Source organism: Gobio gobio (genome assembly GCF_949357685.1).
Source record: "Gobio gobio genome assembly, chromosome: 21".
Taxonomy (NCBI): domain Eukaryota; kingdom Metazoa; phylum Chordata; class Actinopteri; order Cypriniformes; family Gobionidae; genus Gobio; species Gobio gobio.
Window position 1 is genome coordinate 43140577 of NC_137117.1, and position 19131 is coordinate 43159707.

A 19131-nucleotide genomic window follows, 5' to 3' on the forward strand; every position below is an offset into this window, starting at 1 on the left:
TGTATATGTATGTATGTATGTATGTATGTATATGTATGTCTGTATGTATATGTATGTATGTATGTATGTATGTATATGTATGAATGTATGTATATGTATGTCTGTATGTATATGTATGTATGTATATGTATGAATGTATATATATATATATATATATATATATATATATATATATATATATATATATATATATATATATATATATATATATATATATATATATATATATATATATATATATTAGATAATAATATCACAAGTTAATTTTCTACAGTATCACCTACAGTTGGCTAATAGACTATATTACTCGGCTCAACCTCCTGGGTGCCACTGTCCTCATATGAGAACATGATATTTTCGTGAATTTCTCTGACAGTTTTAAGTCTGGATGTCCTTTAAAGAGCACATTCAGAGATAGCAAATGTTTGGAAGTGTCACAATGACAACAACTTCTCCTTGGTCTTTAAAATTGACTGAATGATCAAATTTAGCACTCTTGTGGAAATATGATAATATTTTGTAATTATCATTTCAATCTGACTAATTTTCAAATTAATTTTCTAAATTTCTAATTAATCACTAGACTCATTTTCAAATTGTTTGTTATACGTCAACATCTCGGGGAAAATGTTATGGGGTTTCTAATCAAAATATGACTTTCTGCTACAAAACAGGGCATTGATTTCACTGTAGATGTCCACTGTAGAGACACCAGGACTTAAATCATGATTATCAGGCATTCTGGAGACACAACAAATGAACAGGGAAAGAAATTACATATCAATATTCCTATGAAATATCTAATATTATTATGAAAATGTTGCCAATTATTACTCACATTATTACACTTCTTTTTTCATTACATGTTGCTCCAAAAACACATTAAAATGCAAAGTAGAGACAGTGTATAGACACATTACATTGAATGGTATGGAATTTCAAACCTGCCATTATTAAAAATAAATAAATACATCAATGAATATACAAATAAATGTAAAAAATAAAAAAATAAAAAATAAATATATAAATAAATATACATAGAAAAGCAAAATAAACTAAAATAAATAATTATTTATACATTTATTTCCTTATTTATGTATATATTTATTTTTTTCCATATTTATTTATTTATTCTTTTATTTATTTCCACATTTATTTATTTCTACATTTATTTATTTCTACATTTATGTATTTCTACATTTATTTATTTATACATTTATTTATTTCTACATTTATGTATTTCTACATTTATTTATTTCTACATTTATTTATTTCCACATTTATTTATTTCTACATTTATGTATTTCTACATTTATGTATTTCTACATTTATGTATTTCTACATTTATTCGTGCGTAGGGTAATGATGAGGGCGTGGTTTACCTCAGACATAGCAATCAAGCTCAGAGTAGGCGAGGGTGAAGGGTTGAGGCCACAGTGACACCCTGTGGTCGACATACAACAAGTATAGCTTACTGACGTTCATACTGTCTGTGAAGTGAATATGTGGTCTCGTTCCAAATGCATTGATCAATAAGCTTGTGTCGACTCTAGCCTATACATATGTGCAGCTTCCTTTCTGTGTGTTCTGACCGCTATGGAAAATATAAAAGCGCTTCCATTTCAGAGTCCTTGTCTGTTGAAGATGTTGCTGATCATTTTACAAATCCAGACCAGACGATGTTCTACGGCCATGTCCGGAATAAAGAGTAGCCTATCCATGTCATACAGTAAAATGTAAGATTTTGACCATATACCTATTGAAGTCACAGACAGTATGAACGTCAGTAAGCTATACTTGTTGTATGTCGACCACAGGGTGTCACTGTGGCCTCAACCCTTCACCCTCGCCTACTCTGAGCTCGATTGCTATGTCTGAGGTAAACCACGCCCTCATCATTACCCTACGCACGAATAAATGTAGGAAGAAATAAATGTAAAAACACATAAATGTAGAAATACATAAATGTAGAAATACATAAATGTAGAAATGAATAAATGTAGAAATAAATAAATGTAGAAATATATAAATGTAGAAATGAATAAATGTAGAAATAAATAAATGTAGAAATGAATAAATGTAGAAATAAATAAATGTAGAAATACATAAATGTAGAAATAAATAAATGTAGAAATAAATAAATGTAGAAATGAATAAATGTAGAAATAAATAAATGTAGAAATGAATAAATGTAGAAATATATAAATGTAGAAATGAATAAATGTAGAAATAAATAAATGTAGAAATAAATAAATGTAGAAATGAATAAATGTAGAAATACATAAATGTAGAAATAAATAAATGTAGAAATAAATAAATGTAGAAATGAATAAATGTAGAAATAAATAAATGTAGAAATGAATAAATGTAGAAATAAATAAATGTAGAAATATATAAATGTAGAAATGAATAAATGTAGAAATAAATAAATGTAGAAATATATAAATGTAGAAATGAATAAATGTAGAAATACATAAATGTAGAAATATATAAATGTAGAAATGAATAAATGTAGAAATGAATAAATGTAGAAATAAATAAATGTAGAAATAAATAAATGTAGAAATACATAAATGTAGAAATATATAAATGTAGAAATGAATAAATGTAGAAATAAATAAATGTAGAAATAAATAAATGTAGAAATAAATAAATGTAGAAATACATAAATGTAGAAATATATAAATGTAGAAATGAATAAATGTAGAAATAAATAAATGTAGAAATATATAAATGTAGAAATGAATAAATGTAGAAATACATAAATGTAGAAATACATAAATGTAGAAATACATAAATGTAGAAATAAATAAATGTAGAAATGAATAAATGTAGAAATAAATAAATGTAGAAATGAATAAATGTAAAAAATAAATAAATGTAGAAATATATAAATGTAGAAATGAATAAATGTAGAAATAAATAAATGTAGAAATATATAAATGTAGAAATGAATAAATGTAGAAATAAATAAATGTAGAAATGAATAAATGTAGAAATAAATAAATGTAGAAATACATAAATGTAGAAATAAATAAATGTAAAAAATAAATGTAGAAATAAATAAATGTAGAAATGAATAAATGTGGACATAAATAAAAGAATAAATAAATAAAAATGGAAAAAAATAAGGAAATAAATGTATAAATGATTATTTATTTTCGGGTTTTTTTGCTTTTCTATGTATATTTATTTATATATATATGTTTATTTATTTTTAATTTTTTACATTTATTTGTATATTTATTTATTTATTTTTGATAATGGCTGGTTTGGAATTCCATAGAATGGGAAAACCCATGTATGGCCATTTTACCCACATATTGCATAAAGTAAAATGATGTCAATGCATTTCGTTATATCTTTCATAACATAGTTGAGAATCGTCTTTAAACAAAGTTTGGTTAAAAAAAATCCTGAAACCTGAAAATTGATTGGTGAATGAAAAAAACAACATTCATGCCAATACATGTAATTTCATTTTTTTAAACAACTGAGTCCTGGTGTCCACGTAGGAGGACATATTAATACAAATTTAAAAAGAAAACTCTAAACCAGTGGTTCTCAAACCTGTCTTGGGCCCGTCCACACGGAGACGCGTTTAGCTGTATATGTATGAATGTTGTGCTGTATCAGCGTTTCGTCCACACGGATCTGCCGTTTTGGGAGCCTGAAACTGGTATTTTTGGAAACCGAGTCCCAGAGTGCATGAATCTGAAACCGAAACCCTTGCGTTTTCGTGTGTACAGCCAATGCGTATATTTTGTGAAACGGTGATGTCATTACATCACGTCCCACGGTAAAGACCAGAAGGGATACGGCTACGGCCACTGGGCATGCGCACATCAATATTGAGTCATTTAATTACTGTATTTGCATTATTGTAAGGGTAGGTGTAGGCGTTAATAAAACACAATCTGGTAAGTAGCAAATTTATTTATTGTTATTTTATCGTGAGATTTTGACCGTTGCTGTACCCTTTCTACCCACGTCTCTTCTTCTCCATTTTTAGTGGCAGAATTACAGCACCACATACTGGTCTGGCATGTATACTACATCGCTTTGAGTCCGTTCCAGGCATATGTTGGATGTCTCCCTCATCTATCACACCTGATTCAACTCATGAGCTCATTAGTAGAGACTACAAGACCTGAAATGGGTGTTGGATACAGGGAGACTTTGGCCCTGTCCCAAATGGCACACTTCATGTGCACTTTCAGTCTTGTGGACTTACAATGGCCACTGTGTGCATGTGTCCGTTAAGTCCACGAGACCTCAGGGTGTCCCATTTGTCATTTTAGGTCTCAGAAGGGTGCTCGCGAACGCCCCCTTTGAGGTCAGTATGCACCCTCGATGCGCACTTCTGCCGTTACGCAGCGGACTTCTTCCCCGGCAGCTAAGTGCGGACTCAGAGGAAGACCGTGAGGGTTTAGGGTGCCATTTGGGACAGGGCCATACAAAATGTGCAGGGATGGTGGTACTCCAGGACAGGTTTGAGAACCACTACTCCAAAAATATTGTAACGACATGAAAAAAATACTTAATTCAAAAGACTTTGTTTTCCTGGGTCTTAAAGGGTTAGTTCACCCAAAAATGAAAATTCTGTCATTAATTCCTCACCCTCATGTCGTTCGACACCCGTCACGGTTCACTCTCAAGACCCTTAAAAGGCACTAAAGACGTCGTTACAAAGTCCATCTCACTACAGTGGCTCTACAATAACTTTATGAAAGATGAGAATAGTTTTTGTGCGCAAAAAAACCCTAAATTACGACTTATATAGTGATGACGATTTCAAAACACGGCCTCATGAAGCTTCGAAGCGTTATGAATCAGTGAGTCGATTCATGATTCGGATCGCGTGTCAAACTGCTGAAATTTGGCGATTCAAACTGCTGAGTCGACTCACTGATTCATAACGCTTCGAAGCTTCATGATGCCGTGTTTTGAAATCGTCATCACTATAGAAGTCGTTATTTAGAGTTTTTTTGCGCACAAAAACTATTGTCGCCGATTCATAAAGTTATTGTAGAGCCACTGTAGTGAGATGGACTTTGTAACGACGTCTTTAGTGCCTTTTAAGGGTCTTGAGAGTGAACCGTGCATTGAGCCAATGGAGGCCTTTCAGAGCATCAGATTTACACTAAAATATCTTCATTTGTGTCTGAAGATGAACGGAGGTCTGACGGGTGTCCAACGACATGAGGGTGAGGAATTAATGACAGAATTTTCATTTTTGGGTGAACTAACCCTTTAAGAGGTTAAAATGTTTCTGAGAATAATTGTATTAATTATTTGCCAGGGCACAGTGATTTATTTTACCATGGTAAGGGGTGTCAAGAAAAGCCTTTAAACGGTAAAAATCAATCAAAAACAAATCAAGCCCAGATTTTTTGTGCATGTTTAGATTATAGATTATTTAGGAAAAGTCACAGAGTCTCATGGCCCTGAGATGAAGGGAACACTTTTTCAAAATGGAGGAAAAGTCCAGTGGGGTCAGCTGAACCACGGACGGGACGATTAAGGGTTAAAATCCCTCAATTGTGAAAAAAACACTGTAACACGTGAAGTTAATAAAATGAAGATATTCTATGATACATCTCAATTGCTATCTATTTCCAATCTAGAATTAACAAAGAACCGTGGTACTAACAATTATATTGTCATATAATTCCCATATGTTTTAGTTTGTGTAAAGGTTCTTTAGCTTTAATACCATTCAACACTCTTCCCTGTGTTCTTCAGGTTGTAAAGAAGAAGAGTTTTCTTGGTCCAACTACCTAAAAATCACCAGATCACAAGCCGCACCGAAAGAGTTGTTTTCTAGCTCAATCAAAGTAAGTCATAAAACGACTGAATCTGGATCTCAATTTCCTAGAAAACAAACAACTGTTTGACCAAAGAGCTTGTTTTCTCATTGCACAGTGTGAGACAGACTGTGGATTTGAGGTGGGGATGAAGCTGGAGGCTGTCGACCGCATGAATCCCTCTCTTATCTGTGTTGCCACAGTAACAGACAAAGTGGGCAACCGTTTTCTGGTTCATTTTGATAACTGGGATGACACTTATGACTACTGGTGAGTTATAACGACTTCTCAAGTCTTGATAAATCTATTTCTGTGTGAAATGAATAGGTCTGTTCTTTAGAATAAAGTTGTAATGTTTTGAGTTTCCTTTTCGTTGTAGGTGTGATGCTCGCAGCCCATACATTCATCCCACTGGCTGGTGCCAAGAGCGGGGTCTGCCCCTCACCCCCCCGCAGGGTAACTTAGTCTGATACAGAAGGCAGAAACACTTTGTGACTCCACTTAAAGGGTTAGTTCACCCAAACATGAAATTTCTTCCATTAATGACTCGCCCCAATGTTGCTCCACACCCGTAAGACCTGCGTTCATCCTCGAACACAGTTTAAGATATTTTAGATCTAAGATCTTTGCACACTGAGTCCGAAATTTGCGCATGCGTTTTTCCGTATTCGTGATCCGAAAAATTCGTCACGCACAGAGACCTTGCACACTGAGTCCGATGCGTACTAATGAATGCGTTACGGGAAAAAACGCACACAAATACAAAATGCCGTCTTCAAGTAGTGAGGATGATTTTTTTTTGTCCACTCTTGTCTTAAAAAAGAGAAAAAGACAGAGGAAATAATGGGTCCATCATCCACTTCTGCGATTGCGTAGAGAGGAAGGAGAGTTCCACCTCCTTATCAAGTATCTGCGGGATTATCCAGACCGATTCAAAGTTTACTTTAGACTGTCAGTGACTCAGTTTGATGCTTTGCTAGCGATACTGGAGCCACATATTAAAAAGAAGACCACCAATCTCCGTGAATCAATTGATCCTGAACAAAGACTGGCAGTATGTCTCCGCACACACACACACACACACACACACACGGTTTACAGGGACTTGGTGAGCTATAATTATAGCTGTGATATAATAATATTAGTAGTATTTTTGATACAATAATATATAAGGGTATCTGAGCACTGGCGATTCATTCACCAGCATTGCCAGCAGGTTTAGGTTGGGCATCAGCTGTAGATGGGAAAAACGGATGCGAAAAACGCAGAAAATCGAACCTGTTCCGAATTTTTTTTTTGGACAGACGAAAGTTTCGGAGGCAGTGTGCAAGCGTGATTGACATAACGTGAGGTCGAATTTATTTTTTGACGTGCGAAAATTTGCATTGCGAATGTGCAAAGGCCTTTAGTCCGAGGGCTTTCAGTCCTTTGAATGTAAGTGTATGCACACTTTGCTGTCCACGTCCAGAAAGGTAATGAAAACATCATCAAAGTAGTCCATATGTGACATCATTTGGTTAGTTGGACTCTTTTGAAGCGTCGACAATACATTTTGGTCCAAAAATAACAAAAACTAAGACTTTATTAAGCATTGTCTTCTCTTCCGGCTTTGTTTGAATCCGCGTTCACGAGGCCACAGTGACGCTGTGATGTGTTATCTGGTGCGACAGAGCTTCGTTTGTAGTCTGAGGGAGACACGCTGTAAACAAGCTGTTCTACATTGTTTGTATTGCTATATTTTTTTTAAAATGGTGCGTAAGTGTGCATGTCCCGGATGCCCTAATCGCCAAAAATAACACATCACTGTGAACGCGGATTCAAACAAAACCGGAAGAGGAGACAATGCTTAATAAAGTCTTAGTTTTTGTTATTTTTGGACCAAAATGTATTGTCGACGCTTCAAAAGAGTCTAACTAACCAAATGATGTCACATATGGACTACTTTGATGATGTTTTCATTACCTTTCTGGACGTGGACAGCAAAGTGTGCATACACTTACATTCAAAGGACTGAAAGCCCTCGGACTAAATCTAAAATATCTAACTGTGTTCTGAAGATGAACGCAGGACTTACGGGTGAGGAGCAACATTGGGGTGAGTCATTAATGGAAGAAATGTCATTTTTGGGTGAACTAACCCTTTAAGTAGATTTCTGGGCAATTTAAACTTTACTCAATTGTAAATGTTTCTGTGGAGATCCATTGTGAGAAGTCAATGAATAACGTCTCAGGTTACGAATGTAACCATGGTTCCCTGAGTGGGGAACAAGACGCTGCGTCCCAGGCATGCAGACGCTTCTACACACATTTGTGAAAGAATGGGTCTCTCTCAGGAGCTCAGAGAACTCAAGCGTGTGTCGTGATAGGTTGCAATAAGTCCATTTGTGAAATTTCCTCACTACTTAATATTCCACAGTCAGCTGTTTGTGGTATTATAACAAAGTGGAAGCAATTGGGAACAACAGCAACTCAGCCATGAAGTGGTAAAATCACAGAGTGGGGTCAGCACATGCTGAGGGTCACAGTGCGCAGAAGTCACCAACTTTCTGTAGAGTCAACAGCTACAGACCTCCAGACTTCATGTGGCCTTCAGATTAGCTCAAGATCAGTGTGTAGAGCTTCATGGAATGTGTTTCCATGGCTGAGCAGCTCATCCAAGCCTTACATCACCAAGTGCAATGCAAAGCGTGGGATACAGTGGGGTAAAGCGCGCCGCCACTGGACTCTAGAGTTCTCTGGAGTGACCAATCACGCTTCTCTGTCTGGCGATCCGATGGATGAGTCTGGGTTTGGCAGTTGCCAGGAGAACGGTACTTGCCTCACTGTATTGTGCCAAGTGTAAAGTTTGGTGGAGGGGGATTATGGTGTGGGCTTGTTTTTCAGGGGTTGGGCTTGGCCCCTTAGTTCCAGTGAAAGGAACTCTTAATGCTTCATCACCAAGACATTTTGGACAATTTCATGCTCCCAACTTTGTGGGGACAGTTTGTGGCCCGTTCCTATTCCAACATGACTGACCAGTGCACAAAGCGTTGGTCTAAAAAGACATGGATGAGCGAGTTTGGTGTGGAGGAACTTGACTGTCCTGACCTCAACCCGATAGAACAGCTTTGGGATGAATTAGAGTGGAGACTGAGAGCCAGGCCTTCTCGTCCAACATCAGTGCCTGACCTCACAAATGCGCTTCTAGAAGAATGATCAAATATTCCCATAAACACACTCCTAAACCTGTGGAAAGCCTTCAGAAGAGTTGAAGCTGTTAGAGCTGCAAAGGCTGGGCCAACTCCATATTAAACCCTATGGATTAAGAATGGGATTTTAAAGTTCATGTGCATGTAAAGGCCGGCGTCCCAAAACTTTTGGCAATATAGTGTATTTGCTAATAGAAACGCCATCTTTAGAGCAATGCACTTAATCGTTGCCAAGTCCAAGGGCTCAAAGGGTGCCAAGGACAACCCTTCCAATGTGATGGCTAGGTCCCAGGATGGGACTCTAACCTGAGCTGTAGTCCTCATTTACAATGTAGCACAAAGTCAACGTGACACCAAATGGTGCTTCCCCAAAGATCCACAAGACAAGTTGCACGCGTGCTTCAGATGCAGTCACACTGAAGCCGTTCCCCAAAGCATCCGCTGGGACGCAGCGCGAGTTCCCTCGAAAGGAAACTTTACTTTGTTACAAGGCAATTTTTTTCACAATATTAATGTTTTACTGTATGTTTGATCAAATAAATGTAGCCTTGATAAGCATAAGAGACTTCTTTCAAAAACATTAACAAATCTTACCAACCCCGATCTTTTTAACGGTGTACCTGTAATACTCAAGTCTTGCCTACTTTTTATATGACACTGGCTCGATGTGTTTTTCTCCCGATAGATTATCCTGACCCTGACAGGTTCTCGTGGGAGAGATATTTGGAAGAGACGGGCTCAACGGCGGTCGCTGCTGAAGCATTCAGAGTGGTGTGTTAAATCTCTCAATCATTTAAAAGTGTATCAAATGATCATCGGTTTACATCGACAGATTAAAACTTATTCTGTTACAAAATAAAGCCAGATTTAGGATTGCGTTGGAAAGCTGACTCCTCTTGTGTGTTTGCGTAGCGTCCTTCCCATAGCTTCCAGGTGCAGATGAAGTTGGAGGCTGTGGATAAGAGATGCCCGGGCCTGATCCGCGTGGCTACAGTGCAGGAAGTGGACACTTACAGAATAAAGGTGTGAAAAAGACAAACGCCAGCTTACAGCAGTGCTGCTTTAAAGGGTTAGTTCACCCAAAAATGAAAATTCTGTCATTAATTACTTACCCTCATGTCGTTGGACACCCGTCAGACCTCCGTTCATCTTCAGACACAAATGAAGATATTTTAGTGTAAATCTGATGGCTCTGAAAGGCCTCCATTGGCTCAATGCACGGTTCACTCTCAAGACCCTTAAAAGGCACTAAAGACGTCGTTACAAAGTCCATCTCACTACAGTGGCTCTACAATAACTTTATGGAGTGACGAGAATAGTTTTTGTGCGCAAAAAAACCCTAAATAACGACTTATATAGTGATGACGATTTCAAAACAAGGCATCATGAAGCTTCGAAGCGTAATGAATCATTGAGTCGATTCATGATTCGGATCGCGTGTCAAACCGCCAAACTGCTGAATCGACTCATTGATTCATAACGCTTCGAAGCTTCATGAGGCCGTGTTTTGAAATCGTCATCACTATATAAGTCGTTATTTAGGGGTTTTTTTGCACACAAAAACTATTCTCGCCGATTCATAAAGTTATTGTAGAACCACTGTAGTGAGATGGACTTTGTAACGACGTCTTTAGTACCTTTTAAGGGTCTTGAGAGTGAACCGTGCATTGAGCCAATGGAGGCCTTTCAGAGCCATCAGATTTACACTAAAATATCTTCATTTGTGTCTGAAGATGAACGGAGGTCTGACGGGTGTCGAACGACATGAGGGTGAGGAATTAATGACAGAATTTTCATTTTTGGGTGAACTAACCCTTTAATGAAATAGATACAAAATAAAATAGAAATAACAGTTTATTTAGTGCATCATCTTTATTTCATTTAATGTCTCATAAAAACACAGTCCCGTTCAGAAGTTTGGGGTCGGTAAGATTTTTTTAATGATTGTAAAAGAATGAAGTAAGATGAAGTAAAAGAAGGCATTTATTTGATCAGAAATACAGTAAAAACACTGAAATAATATTACAATTTAAATAAACAGTTTTCTATGTGAATATACACCGATCAGGCATAGCATTATGACCACTGACAGGTGAAGTGAATAACACTGATTATCTCTTCATCACCTGTTAGTGTGTGGGATATATTAGGGAGCAAGTGAACATTTTGTCCTCAAAGTTGATGTGTTAGAAGCAGGAAAAATGGGCAAGCGTAAGGATTTGAGCAAGTTTGACAAGGGCCAAATTGTGACGGCTAGAAGACTGGGTCAGAGCATCTCCAAAACTGCAGCTCTTGTGGCGTGTTCCCGGTCTGCAGTAATTATTAATAATTGAGAACAGTCGTGCTGCTTCATGCTTTTGTGGAAACCTTGATCTTTTTTACCAGGAATTTTTGATGAATAGAAAGTTAAAAAGAACAGTACACAGCAAAAACTCCAGAGTTAAATTAACTCTCCTGGGAGTATATGTGAGACCACACTCAAGAGTGTTAAAATAAGAGTGTTAAAGTAACACTGAAGCAGTGTTAAAGTTAATGAGATAATTAAGTGATTAATTGAGTGATGATTGGCCATTATTGATGAACACCTGATGATAACAAGCAGAATCACCAAATGAGACAAATCTAAAATTTCAGTCACCATTATGGTGAACAGTATTTGCTTTACTTTTGACCCTTGACTTTTTAATATTATATTTTGTTTGATGCTGTAACTGAGTTGTAACAGCCAGGCAAGCAATATCAAAGCTGATTGCTTGGAGTTAGTTATGTTTTGACATTGTCATCACTTGACCTAAATCACTAACCTCATTTAGAGCCTAGTCTCTGAGTTGGGTTTATCTTGTTGATTATAACATCAAATCCAGCATTTTCAAAATAATTCTAAGGATTTCTTAAAAGTTGCTCTGATAAAAAAAAAAAAAAAAATTTTTTGGCACACACAAATCAAGATTCAGTGTAGGAATCTCAACAATGGTGACAAACAGCTCGTAAAGCTTATAATTTATTCATGCAGCAATGAATGATGGGAGCCATGGACGAATTTTGATTGATGACTCCCAGAATGCACTGCAATATGCTTTTTGATGATCACCACTGTTGAGATTCTCAGGCTGATTCTTGATGTCTGTGAAATTTTTTTGGCTGGTTTTTGATCAGAACATCTTTTAAGGAAACCTTTGGATTAAGTTGAAAATGCTTTTGATTTTATCACTTGAAGACAATGACAAAACATAACCGACACCACCAGATCAACTTTTACTCTTTGCTTGTCTGGCCATTAAAGCAACCAAAACAAAATCTAATGTGTTAAATGTCAAGGGTCAAGATCCAAACTAAATCAAACTCGCATCACCATAATGGTGACTTAATAATTGTGCCGTTCTCCTTTCGTGATTCTGCTTGTTATCATCAGGTGTTCATCAATAATGGCCAATCATCACTCAATTAATCACTTAATTATCTCATTAACTTTAACACTGCTTCAGTGTTACTTTAACACTCTTATTTTAACACTTTAACACTCTTGAGTGTGGTCTCACATATACTCCCAGGAGAGTTCATTTAACTCTGGAGTTTTTGCTGTGTATTTATTTGAAAAAGAAATCTTTTGTAAGATTATACATGTCTTTACTGTCATTGTTGATCAAATGAATACATCCTTGCTGAATAAAAGTAGTTATTTCTTTCCAAAAAAAAAAAAAATCTTACTGACCCTAAACTTTTGAATGGTAATTTATCTAAAGCAAATTACTATTTCAATTATGAAAAGTGTAAGTTAAAATAGTAAATAACTTTTGTTATTTTAACTTTTGTTAATAGCAAACACTCACTGAATCATTTCACTTTATTGTTGCCTTGTTTTCCAGAAAATTGAGTAGAATAGTAGGACTGTCACATGTATGTTTTGTTTTGCTTGAGTGTTTGTCTCTGTGTTTTGACTAGGGTTGGGTATCGTTTGGGTTTTTTACGATACCGGTGTCAAACCAATACTTTTAAAATGGTACCGGTGCCTGAACCAATACTTTAAAAAGAAAAAGCCACAAAACAACGGTGGATGACATTAAAGAATGGCTTTTTATTGTATTTTTTTATTTTTTATTCTTTAAATTGAACAATTTATTAAAAGTTTAAAGTATACTTAAATATGTAAATATAAATAGATGCAAAACAGTAAAACCTAAGCCACCTAACGCAACTACAATAGGCCTAATTTAACACTAAATAACAGTTACAGTAATAACCATATTGGCCCCGTGTTTCTGTATCCAACCCTAGTTTTGACCTAGTTTTCTTTTTCTGCTCTCCCGCCACTTGTTTGTTACTATGATTCCTGATCAGTCCTCACCTGTTTGTTGTTCTGTTGATTCCAATCCCTGTGTATTTAAGCCCTCAGTTCCTTCAGTCCTTTGTCTTGCGTTGATGTTGACATTGTATGCTAGTGTGTTACTCTGTTCCTGTATTCATTAAACTCATTTTGCTTTCATTTCCTCTCATCTTTTGGATTAAACACACAGCAATTGTGACATGGACATGTTTCCAGAGAATACATCCATCTTTTTCTTACGCCCCATGACGTGTGAATTATGGGAGTAACTTCTGCTAGAGTGTCAAGCAAAAGATTCGCTCCATGAATGCAAAAATAAGCATTTTCAAAAGCTGGAGACAATGAGATGACATTATTCTACTCACCCTTCAATCATCGAACATTAAAAAAGGACATTTAAAAGTGTATAAGCATTAACAAATGACTACCACAGACCATGAATAATCCACATATATCGATCGGTGTATATGCGGAATAACGATCGGTGTATATGCATGTTAAATGTTGCCTTAATAAAAAAATACTCATTAACATCGAGTGATACTATTGTGATTTATGTAATTTTGGCAGACAATAAATATAGTTTAGCTGCTTTAGAAACATTCCAGTAAACACTGCTAATCGGGATAAGAAGTGAAAAGGGGAGAAAAATACATTTTAAAGCATCCGTGTGAAAACAAACCTAGAAAGAGACGCAAGGAAGTGAATTATTAATTGGGATATACCATAAATTAAATCGGGAGAGCAGAACACAAATACTGTCTTTTTTCATACTGTTACAGCAGAATACAAAGGGGAAAAGATAAATTAATCAAGAGGAAAAGAAAGCAGAGCTTCTTGTTATACCACGTCACATTAAAACACCAAGCGTTATGTTATTCTCTTCTGAACATGAGAACAAGACGGAAAGTTTACAGCTCATTCAGTCAAACTGACAGATAAGGATTATTTATTGCACAACCTTATAATGTGAATTCAGTCTTTTTGAGGGGAACTTCCCCAAGGCTCGAAGACCACAGTAGGCTTGTTAGGGGAAAGGTGGATATTATGACTAGATTAGTAAGAAAAAAGTAAATGCTATGTGTATATTATTCTTTAAAAAGGTGTTATGTAAGTATACTTTTCATGCACATTTTCTATGATATTTTTACAGGAAGACGAGACAAGAAAATAAAGGTTTTTTTTTGTTGCTATGCAGTACTGGCTCACTGGTCAGAGTGCTTGTCAAGTGAACAACTCTTGTGCTAACTTATATGAAACCACATAATAAACAGACATTTACAATAACTTTATAGGTTTGATATTGACATGAAAAGAGAAAAACACATCCGGCAGGTTCACAGAATCCTGACAAAAAATTTTAGAGCATTTCAGTGGTGCATGGATGAATGTCTTTTTGAGCGTGTGTTAGCCTCGTCTGTTGTCCTTAGATTCATTTTGATGGTTGGAGTCACTTGTATGATGAGTGGATGGATTCAGACCATCCGGACATCCACCCTGCCGGCTGGTGTGAAAGCACAGGACACCCCCTCAAACCTCCGCCCTGCCAACCCACGACCCAGAAACCTGGTGAGGTTCCTCCAGATCAATCTCTTTCCTCATTCATCTGACTCTGATATGCTCATGTACCGAATACTCTGTCAATTCAGAGTAATATGTGTCTTTTAGGCCCCAGGGAGAACCTGACAGCCCGACAGCCCAGCTTCTCCATGACTTGTAAAAGTCTGCCTCAGCCACGCAACACCTCCAAATACAGCTTCCACCACAGGTCACTCTTCCATAAGAAAAATACTGAAATTGTCAATTTGTTGTCTTCTGATTAAATTGTCTTGCAGTTGAGGACAGTTGATTAAAGGGTTAGTTCCCCCAAAAATGAAACGTCTGTCATTAATTACTTACCCTCATGTCGTTGGACACCCGTCAGACCTCCGTTCATCTTCAGACACAAATGAAGATATTTTAGTGTAAATCTGATGCTCTGAAAGGCCTCCATTGGCTCAATGCACGGTTCACTCTCAAGACCCTTAAAAGGCACTAAAGACGTCGTTACAAAGTCCATCTCACTACAGCGGCTCTACAATAACTTTATGAAGCGGCGAGAATAGTTTTTGTGCGCAAAAAAACCCTAAATAACGACTTATATAGTGATGACGATTTCAAAACACGGCCTCATGAAGCTTCGAAGCGTTATGAATCAGTGAGTCGAATCATGATTCGGATCGTGTGTCAAACTGCTGATTCGACTCACTGATTCATAACGCTTCGAAGCTTCATGAGGCCGTGTTTTGAAATCGTCATCACTATATAAGTCGTTATTTAGGGTTTTTTTGCGCACAAAAACTATTGTCGCCGATTCATAAAGTTATTGTAGAACCACTGTAGTGAGATGGACTTTGTAACGACGTCTTTAGTGCCTTTTAAGGGTCTTGAGAGTGAACCGTGCATTGAGCCAATGGAGGCCTTTCAGAGCCATCAGATTTACACTAAAATATCTTAATTTGTGTTCTGAAGATGAACGGAGGTCTGACGGGTGTCGAACGACATGAGGGTGAGGAATTAATGACAGACGTTTCATTTTTGCGTGAACTAACCCTTTAAAAACAAATGACTGCAGATTTGAGGACAGACCTGTTATTTGTCAAACAGAAAGTGCCCTACTCCGGGATGTGACGGGTCAGGTCATGTGACCGGGCGTTTTACAGCGCATCACTGTTTATCTGGCTGTCCATTGGCTGAGAGGAACCAGGGTCGGCTCAAGGCGGAGCTCTCTGATACAGAAGGATCCAGGCGTAACCTGCTGGTCTTTGGCCAGAGAGCAAAAAAGTCACGATATCACGGCAGGCAAGACGATATTCACATTTGTTGTCTTAATCAAGTATGTCACTGCAAAAAATGCTTTTCTTACTATATTTTTGTCTTGTTTACAGTTCAAATATCGACAAATTCTTAAATCAAGATGCATTTACTAGATAAGTAAAAGGGCATAAGATACACTATATTGCCGAAAGTATTGGGGCACTCCTCCAAATCACTGAATTCAGGTGTTCCAATCACTTCCATGGCCACAGGTGTATAAAGCAAGCACTAGGCATGCAGACGCTTCTACACACATTTGTGAAAGAATGGGTCTCTCTCAGGAGCTCAGAGAACTCAAGCGTGTGTCGTGAAAGGTTGCAATAAGTCCATTTGTGAAATTTCCTCACTACTAAATATTCCACACTCAACTGTTAGTGGTATGCTGAGGGTCACAGTGCGCAGAAGGCACCAACTTTCTGCAGAGTCAACAGCTACAGACCTCCAAACTTCATGTGGCCTTCAGATTAGCTCATTAACAATGTGTAGAGAGTTTCATGGAATGGGTTTCCATGGCCGAGCAGCTCATCCAAGCCTTACATCACCAAGTGCAATGCAAAGTGTGGGATGCAGTGGGGTAAAGCGCGCCACCGGAGACGTGTTCTCTGGAGTGACCAATCACGCTTCTCTGTTTGGCGATCCGATGGACGAGTCTGGGTTAGGCGGTTACCAGGATAACGGTACTTGCCCGACTGCATTGTGCCACGTGTAAAGTTTGGTGGAGGGGGGATTATGGTGTGGGTTATTTTTCAAGGGTTGGGCTTGGCCCTTTAGTTCCAGTGAAAGGAACTCTTAATGCTTCATACCAAGACATTTTGGACAATTTCATGCTCCCAACTTTGTGGGAACAGTTTGGGGACGGCCCCTTCCTGTCCCAACATGACTGACCAGTGCACAAAGCGTCGGCCCATAAAGACATGGATGAGTGAGTTTAGTGTGGAGGAACTTGACTGGCCTGCACAGAGTCCTGACCTCAACCTGATAGAAAACCTGGGATGAATTAGAGCGGAGACTGAGAGCCAGGCCTTCTCGTCCAACATCAGAGCCTGACCTCAAAACTGAGCTTCTAGAAGAATGATCAAATATTCCCATAATCACACTCCTAAACCTGTGGAAAGCCTTCAGAAGAGCTGAAGCTGTTATAGCTGCAAAGGCTGGGCCAACTCCATATTAAACCCTATGGATTAAGAATGGGATGTCATTAAAGTTCATGTGCATGTAAAGGCAGACGTCCCAAAACTTATGGCAATATAGTGTATGTCTTGTTTTATGGGAAAAAAAATCTAAATTATGTCTGTTTAAATCAAGCTAAATTATCTTCAGTGGGGTAAGAAAAATAATCTTAATTCAAATGGAGACTGAGAAAAAGAATGATTGTTTCTTACCCTGTTGGCAGATAATTTAGCTTGATTTAAAGCTGTAACTCTCTGCGCTCTAGCGGTTAATAAACAGAACTGCACGCTACTTCTCTCTGTTTATGTCTATGGCGAGTCACGCAGGGACTGTGCTCCACCGCAGCAGTTTCTACCAGACCGGTCTGAAATAGTCCCAATAAAATAGTGTACCATAATGATTCAGGGTAAGACAAAAACACGGATTGGAAAATGGGTTCATGTTGGACATTCTCATTATATAATTTTTGTAAGTCTTGAACACAAAAAAAGTTACGGACAGCAGCTTTAAGCAACAATGCACTTATTCTTTAAGTGTGACATAATATCTTATGCCATTTACTTGTTTAATAAATGCATCTTGATTTAAGAATTTTTAGATATTTGGACTGAAAACAAGACAAAAATACTAAAGTAACAGGCATTTTTTGCAGTGATTTGCATATTTGTATATTAACGGTATTGCGGTTATGTAAACATTCAATCAAAAGTCACCTTTCTTTGCTGTCACCAGGATTGGTCGCCCCCCTAAATATCGTAAAAGTCAGCAAAGAAATTGTCAGAGTGAGTTTTACTTTCCTACATTTTCTATAAATGTCCTACATTTTCATATGTCATATTCCAATGATGTGTGTGTCATGTTAACATGTTAACCAGATTACCATAATCCACTAATGCAATATTCTGTTTTCTAATAATCTGACAGATGCTGTGTGTCTGTATTCATTTTTGGGTCATGAAAAAACACATCCAGCGTTTTTTGCGATCCATGCCATATATATGCGAGTATTTCAGTTGCTGTCGAGTATGTAACCCTCTTTTCAGATGAAAAAATGATGTAAACCTCTCGCCAGAATATGGACCTTAAAGGAAAACTCCACTTTTTTTGAGAAGAGGCTCATTTTCCAGCTCCCCTAGAGTTAAACAGTTGAGTTTTACCGTTTTCAAATCCATTCAGCCGATCTCTGGGTCTGGCGGTAGCACTTTTAGCATAGCTTAGCATAGATCATTGAATCTGATTAGACCGTTAGCATCTCGCTCAAAAATGTCCAAAGATTTTCAATATTTTTCCTATTTAAAACTTGACTCTTCTCTAGTTACATCGTGTACTAAGACCAACGGAAAATGAAAAGTTGTGATTTTCTAGGCCAATATGGCTAGGAACTATTCCCTCATTCCTGCGTAATAATCAAGGAACTTTGCTGCTGTACCAAGAGTGCAGATGCGCAATGATATTACGCAGCGCCTGAAAATAGGCTCACTTCCGTCAACATAACCAACTTGACAACCTGCTTGCACAGGGAGCATTCTGGGGACTATTTTCAGGTGCAGCGTAAGTCTGGTCAAAGTCGAGGCGACTGGTCAAGTCACCAGTCCAGTCCAGTCCAAGACCAAGTCAAGTCAAGTCCAAGTTAAGTCCAAGTTAAGTCCAAGTCAAGTCAAGGTCAAGTCACCAGTCCAAGTCCAGTCCAATCCAGTCAAGTCCAGTCCAGTCCAGTCCAGTCCAGTCCAAGACCAAGTCAAGTCAAGTCAAGTCCAAGTTAAGTCCAAGTCAAGTCAAGGTCAAGT

General features: G+C 37.4%; 1 protein-coding gene across 1 annotated transcript in view; it reads left to right on the plus strand.

Annotated features, from left to right (window-relative positions):
- The window catches only part of l3mbtl1 (L3MBTL histone methyl-lysine binding protein 1), a 62406-nt gene that overhangs the window by 25323 nt on the left and 17952 nt on the right, over positions 1-19131 (plus strand). Inside the window, exons 11-19 of the mRNA XM_079803114.1 lie at positions 5746-5837; positions 5926-6077; positions 6187-6263; positions 9680-9765; positions 9907-10017; positions 14749-14887; positions 14987-15086; positions 15965-16159; positions 18077-18126. Coding sequence (XP_079659240.1) covers positions 5746-5837; positions 5926-6077; positions 6187-6263; positions 9680-9765; positions 9907-10017; positions 14749-14887; positions 14987-15086; positions 15965-16159; positions 18077-18126 — 1002 coding nt within the window. The remainder of the gene's footprint in view (positions 1-5745; positions 5838-5925; positions 6078-6186; positions 6264-9679; positions 9766-9906; positions 10018-14748; positions 14888-14986; positions 15087-15964; positions 16160-18076; positions 18127-19131) is intronic.